Source organism: Chanodichthys erythropterus, chromosome 14 (genome assembly GCF_024489055.1).
Source record: "Chanodichthys erythropterus isolate Z2021 chromosome 14, ASM2448905v1, whole genome shotgun sequence".
Lineage (NCBI taxonomy): Eukaryota > Metazoa > Chordata > Actinopteri > Cypriniformes > Xenocyprididae > Chanodichthys > Chanodichthys erythropterus.
Window position 1 is genome coordinate 41,863,143 of NC_090234.1, and position 7,205 is coordinate 41,870,347.

Sequence of the window (7,205 nt, forward strand, 5' to 3'; positions counted from 1 at the left end):
TCCGGAAATAAAGTCAAGTTTGACTGCACCTTATCCACTTTCTCTGCCTTGTTCTTTCAGGTTTCCCTGGTTCACCTGGTGCTAAAGGACTTCCACCCATTCCACAGAAAATCCCAGGGGAGAGAGGACAACCTGGCCCGATGGGTATTCAAGGACCAAATGGACGCAATGGAAATCCAGGTCCTGCTGGACCTCCTGGTGATGCAGGTATAAGAACTCAAAGTATCAATTTTAGCCTCAACTAATGTAGTTATGAATGTGAAATAAGCTTCTTCTGTGCTGTTGCTGCACTCCAGAATCACAGTTCATTGTGTAAATAGCTATTATCTGTTTATAGGGGTTTTGGGTCCAAAGGGACACAAGGGCATGCCAGGTCTCCCTGGAATACCTGGAAATCCAGGCTTCCGTGGAGAACCTGGACAAATGGGCCACCCTGGTCTGCAAGGCGAAGAAGGTAAATGGTGTATTTGTGTAGATGGATGAGGATTATGGGATTCTGGGCTAGATTAGTGGATTAAGGATTGCAGAAGACTGGTCACCATGGTTTATTTTAAATTAGTAATCTTGGCAACTGGCATCATTCTTTTATTTGATCTGTTAGGACAATGTCATTGTTTAAAAAAAAGACCAAATTCTAAACTATATTAATTCTTAAAGAATTATTGGTTGTGTATATATACAAAAAGAATTCAATGAAAAGAATGGAAATAATTTCCATGTGAACAATTTTTCTGTCTTGCTGCACACATGAATTACATGTCGATAATAAATCTGAATTCATAGGGGCCCGAGGACGCTCTGGTTTACCGGGTCCTATTGGAATGGCTGGCCGTAGTGTCAATGTTGGCTACCTGCTGGTGAAGCACAGTCAGTCTGAGCAGATTCCCATGTGCCCTGTGGGCATGTCCAAGCTATGGGACGGTTATAGCCTTCTGTACTTTGAGGGACAGGAGAAGGCCCACAACCAAGACCTGGGTGAGTGCAGCGGACAAAGTAATACAGTCAATGACAAGATGTGGAGTCATTGCATGTCTGACACCACCTTCATTTGTACAACTTTAGATCCAGAATATGAATGTTGAATTACATAGCACTGTGCAGTGTATGTTATGAAATTGAATATGGTTGTTTTTTGTACAGTAGGTGCATTTACATGAACCCTAATATTCATTTGTAATTGGACTAGTAGCACAGTCGGAATAAAAAAGTCACATTTAACCATGTCAATCGAAATGAATTGGCCAAATGTGATTTAGATTTCATTCGGATTGTAAGGGTTGGTTCTGTTATAATCAGTTCGATAGGGCATGTAAACACTTGAAAACCAAAACTGGAAAGTCCTGTGCATGTGCAATGATGTAGAAATGGCATAATGACGCATAATGAACAAAACGAGCTGTTGTTGTTGTTGTTAAATATAGCGTCATAAATGACAGTCGAGTCAATCTAAAATTCTCCTTACACTCATCGTCTTTGAAGTGGTGCAGGAAAATGTTGTCCCACTAGCACTTGCTTCATACTCTCATCTGCACACACCTTGTTTTGGGCATTTTTACTGTTTTGATAAATATAAGCGTCATGGCACAAAGCTTCATGTTCTCTTTGTCTCCTAATTAGTACCTGAATTAGATAAATATTAAGTCTGCTTTTTAAAACAAAGAAAAGGAGGATGGTTAATATGTGACAATGGCAGGAAACTGTATATTTGTGCAGTGTGCACATGTCAAATTTTTATCCAATTTGAAGCTTGTGACATAAATGCACACATCAACCCAATCACATTATTTAGTGTTCATGTAAACATTATCTTCAGATTCATCAATCTGAATTATTTAGTTCCGTTTGAAACAAAAGGTGTCCATGTAAGTGCAGCTGTCGGCACTCTAGCAAATCTCTTGCATCTGCGATCTTTAGCCTTCTTTGTTAGAGCGCCTGCTTAGAGCAGGTGGTTCAAACAGGAGGGGTTACATTGGTGTCATGATCCGGGTGGAAATGAGGTTTACAGGGGCGAGTATAATTGTCGTAGGCCAGTAAGAGCTGTGCTTGTAAACCTCACTCCCCTGATCTCAAGAGGCACTGACTCCAGAGATTGCAGTCTTTAGCCTCCTTGTTAGAGCGCCTGAGTCCTGCTAAGAGCGGGCGGTTCAAATAAGAGGGGTTATATAAGCAAAAATTACTCAAAATGTAACCCACTGCAGATGCTCAATAATTATATTATAATGTAATCACATTATTTTATTTGTTACAACCCGAATTCCAGAAATGTTGGGACGTTTTTTTTTTTTTTTAATTTGAATACAAATAAAACTAAAAGACTTTCAAATCACATGAGCCAATATTTTATTCACAATAGAATAAAATAACATAATAAATGTTTAAAGGGAGAAATTTTACACTTTTATCCACTAAATGAGCTCATTTCAAATTTGTATATTTGTGCAGTGTGCACAATGTCTTAGAGAGGCAGAGTCTCTAAGAAGTAAAGCTGGGCAGAGCTTTGAAAGAGTGTGTAAAAAGATTGTGGAATACTTTAAAAACAATGTTCCTCAATGTCAAATTGCAAAGGCAATTTGCTCTTCGGGCCCTTAGACGACACTACATCACTCATCGCAATGATTGTCTCAATGACATTACTAAATGGGCCCAGGAATACTTCCAGAAACCAGTGTCCGTAAACACAATCCGCCGTGCCATCTGCAGATGCCAACTAAAGCTCTATCATGCAAAAAGGAAGCCATATGTGAACATGGTCCAGAAGTGCCATCGTGTCCTGTGGGCCAAGGCTCATTTAAAATGTCTGTGTTTTGTTTTCCAGGTCTAGCTGGCTCATGTCTCCCCCGTTTTAACACCATGCCCTTCCTTTACTGCAATCCGGGGGACATATGCTACTATGCCAGCCGCAATGACAAATCCTATTGGCTGTCCACCACTGCACCAATTCCCATGATGCCTGTGGAGGAGGCTGAGATAAAACCATACATCAGCCGTTGTTCCGTGTGTGAAGCACCATCAGTGGCCATCGCCATACACAGTCAAGATATAACTATCCCACAATGCCCAGTCGGATGGAGAAGTCTCTGGATTGGCTATTCCTTCCTTATGGTGAGACTTCAGTTCAAATACATTACACTTTCATCATTTAAACATGTTTGCCAAGACTCTAATTTGTTCGTTCACACTCACACAGCACACGGCAGCTGGAGATGAAGGTGGCGGTCAGTCTCTGGTGTCTCCAGGCTCTTGTCTAGAAGATTTCCGCACCACTCCCTTCATCGAGTGTAATGGGGCCAAGGGTACATGTCACTACTTCGCCAACAAGCAGAGTTTCTGGTTGACCTCTATCGATCAGACCTTCCAGAGTTCCCCTGTCTCTGAGACACTCAAAGCCGGGCAGCTCCTGTCACGCATCAGCCGCTGCCAAGTGTGTATGAAGAACTTGTGACCTGTAACCTATGAACTTTGACACTATTGCAGCAGCATTACAGTTAACGACTTCAGAATGCTCCATGCAAATTCTTCATTCCAAATTCCAGTCGGACGTCAATATTGCAAGTTAGGCTTTTGAAATTACAATGTATTTAATGCATCACATATGACATGCCCTCAGATTCACTCTTCGTCACTACTGTGTGCCTTATGACTGACCTTATGACTGAAGATATGTACATGTGCATAATGAGAAGTGAAGCCAGAGATGCATGTAAGCATAGCTATGATATTTCTCTGTATTATTAACATTTCTATGTGTAAAATGGTGCTTAATTTCTAACTTATTACCTCAGCATTATCAGACCTGAATCTCTTGTAATTAATATTACCAAGTACGTACAGCTGAACCAAAGAACCCCATGCTTATGCCCTTCTCTGCCCTTTAGTGTTATGTGGTAGCACTTTTTGTGAATCGAGGGTTGGGAATCAAAAAACAGTTCTTATTCAAAACTGGTTCCATTGTTTTAAAAAGGCAGTGTCTATTTACACTAAATGCAAATAGCTGACTTTGGTTATTTATCCTTAGTGCAAATATGACTTCTATTTGCACTTTGTGTGAATAGCATCAATTGCAATCTGCACTTGATGCAATTTGTTGCTGTTCTGTAATGGGGGCCAGCTAGTAGTCGCTGTGTGAGTAAACCTCACTCCCCTGAACTCAAGAGGTGCTCTAGCGACTGACGCTAGAGACTGCGGTCTTTAGCCTCCTTTTTAGAGCGCCCACCGCCCATGCGGACAGGCCCGGGTTTGCATCCTGCTTGGAGCTGGCAGGTGCGAACAAGAGGGGTTACATTGGTGCCGTGACCCGGATGGGAGTGAGGTTTAGGAGGGTTAGTGTAACGGAGGCCAGCTAGTAGTTTCTGTGTGAGTAAACCTCACTCTTCTGATCTCAAGAGATGCTCTAGCGACTGACACTAGAGGTTGTAGCCTTAAGCCTCCTTGTTAAAGCATCTGACTCCCACACCAGAGACCCAGGTTCGAGGCTCACGCAGAGCGGGGCAAGTAGGACCTGGGTAGAGGGGTTACAGTTCACACTTAGTGTAAACAGAATCTACCTTTTGTTACACTTAGGCTACATTCACACTGCAAGCCTTAGTGCTCAATTCTGATTTATTGCTCAGATTTGCTCTTTTTTTTTTTTTTTTTTAAATGTGGCCAATATCAGATTCAAGTGTGAACTGACTCGTCTTCCATATTCACACGTGACCAAAGAACTACCGGTATGTAAAATCTCTAGACTGGCTTCCATCAGCGCAGAATTGTGATGAATTTTGATCTAGAGTCACGTAAAAGATGAATTCAGATATGTCTGTTCAGACTGAGGTTGCATTGCAAAACATCCAATCTGTATCTGATTTAGGACCACATAAGGAAGTGGTTCAAATCCGAATCAAAAAGATCCGATTCTATGTGGTTTGTACTGTTCACACTGCTATGAAAAAAAATAAACAAACAAACAAAAACAGATCTGAGTCATTATGAGCAAAACAATTGGATTTTGGCCACTTTTGTCTGCAGTCTAAGGCTGTGTTCACATTGTCAATCCTAATTTCTGATTGGAATCTGGTGTAAATTATTGACTGTGTAGACAGTGTATTCTAACTATTCAAATCCGATTTGTGTGTCCCTTGACTCTGTTTCTTTTCCTGCATTATCTGCATTGGTTTCTATGGCAATGACATTGTGTTTGGTAAGCATAAACCAAAAACAACCACAACATGGCGGGGTTTGCAATACAGATGTTGTCTTATTTATAACATGACAATGTGTAGCCACCACGCTGTACTACTACATCTTCTGAGGCAGTAGCAGAAAGGTAGGAGGCTGGCTTTATTTGGTCCTGTCGTGTCCACCAGCCTCAAAATTCAACATGTCTCCATTATATTGTCATTTTCTGCTCAACCGGCACTTTGCAACAAAACAACCTTGTTTCTGCAACGACGTTCAGCATTTTTCCTATAACAACGTCTGACGTGTTTACATTTTACATAGTGAGAAAGTGACATAAACCAAATGGATATGCACAGAAATCGGATTTGGACTAACAGTCTGATCAAAAACGTAGCCATAGTGTAAATAGCATCTATCATCTTTTTCATTGCCTTTTAAAAATACTGGAAGTGATTTCAATTAATGGTTCTGGAACATCTGCATTCACCACAATAAAATATGCAGAGCCAATACTTTCTATGCATGTGAATCAACTATCACACCTTCTCATGGTATACATGACACTTTGACACATCTGAAGCAGGGCTGTTGGTTTAATAAATACAAAAGATAGCAAAGTTGCAAGATACAATTTGAATGATATACTGTTTATTTCAGATTGTTGTTTTGTTCTGTTTGAAGCTGAAAGGATCTAATCATTTGACAGCACAATTTCTGAGGATAGTGACTGCAATAAAAATTGCAATACGAATGTTCCCTCTTCTATAAATTTACTAAAAGAATTATTAACAGAACCACTGAGGAACAGAACTAACTAAATCAGATTTGGGACCAGAATCATTTAATTACACATGATTCCCATCCTTATGGAAAGGCAATGGCATCTATAATGATCAATGACACAATGCTTAACCATAAGGCTGCTTAAACACAGTGCTATCTGCTATTTTTAACCCTTATATAAATATAATTTCACCAGACTTACACTAACACCATCTTCTGCTGCCTGTACATTATTTTTTGCTTTGTGTTTGTTTAGAGGAGCTATAAATGAATAGTCACTCATGTCACTCTTGGATACATATTTCTTTTTAGCACGGACCCTTTATCATGTAATGTTGTCACACACTATTCATTGGGTATTTTATTTCATAAAAGGTCATAAACTTTGAGACTTGAAGCTTTTTATTAGAATATTGTCCAGTTAAGAGGCTCATTCTGGTTTGTTTGTTTGTTTGAATCCTCTGTTGGTTACACCAATTGCACTGATTTCTTTGAGGTTTACAGGACACGTTCAGGTCATTAGAAGGCTAGTTCAATCTTTGTCCCACTTCCACATAAATGCACAAATAGGCTATATTCATTGAGTCTGTAAACAATGGCTAATGTGGGTTACCTAAAAGTTTTGGACTTTGAGCAGCTTTGCCCATTTTCAGTGCACATTGCACAATTATTATTGTCCTGAAGCCCATAAACCACATGCATGTATTTTATATTAGTAAAGAGAGCCAAATAAGAGTATAATTCAGAATGTTTTGCATTGAGAACGTCACCTTTTTTTTCTTTTTTTTTTTCTTTTTTATGTACTTTAAATGTAATTGTGGAATATTTGAAGACATTGATTTTGAATTACAGTGTTATTGAATAAAACAACAATAAATACTTTTTGTTTGTTACATCTGTTATCTCTTATTTTAATTTTATCTGAACAATATCTACCTTGTAGAAAGTATGAACTTATGCATTTCCAAAGCATATAAATCCCCTTTTATAGGGCCCACAGCAATTCCTGTAAAATAAAATTGAAGACCACTTTAATGACACACTACCATTTAAATTTTTGTGGTCAGTACAATTTTTTTTTCAAAGAAATTAGTGCTTTTATTCAGCAAGGACACATTAAATTGAGCAAAAGTGACAGTAAAGATATTTAGACAGTAAAAGATTTCTATTTCAAATATATGCTATTCTTTTGAACTCTCTATTCCTCAAAGAAAAATGTACTATGGTTTCGACAAAAAAAAAAAAAAAAAAAAAGTAAAAAG

General features: G+C 39.0%; 1 protein-coding gene across 3 annotated transcripts in view; it reads left to right on the forward strand.

Moving 5' to 3' along the window:
* col4a2 (collagen, type IV, alpha 2) overlaps window positions 1-6,789 on the forward strand; it is a 141,692-nt gene extending 134,903 nt beyond the window's left edge. For all 3 annotated transcript variants that reach the window (XM_067408623.1, XM_067408624.1, XM_067408625.1), the window contains 5 exons: window positions 61-207; window positions 338-454; window positions 784-975; window positions 2,816-3,102; window positions 3,188-6,789. In XM_067408623.1, the coding sequence (XP_067264724.1) occupies window positions 61-207; window positions 338-454; window positions 784-975; window positions 2,816-3,102; window positions 3,188-3,442 (998 nt within the window). In that variant the 3' untranslated portion in view covers window positions 3,443-6,789. The remainder of the gene's footprint in view (window positions 1-60; window positions 208-337; window positions 455-783; window positions 976-2,815; window positions 3,103-3,187) is intronic.
* The last annotated feature ends 416 nt before the right edge of the window (window positions 6,790-7,205 follow it).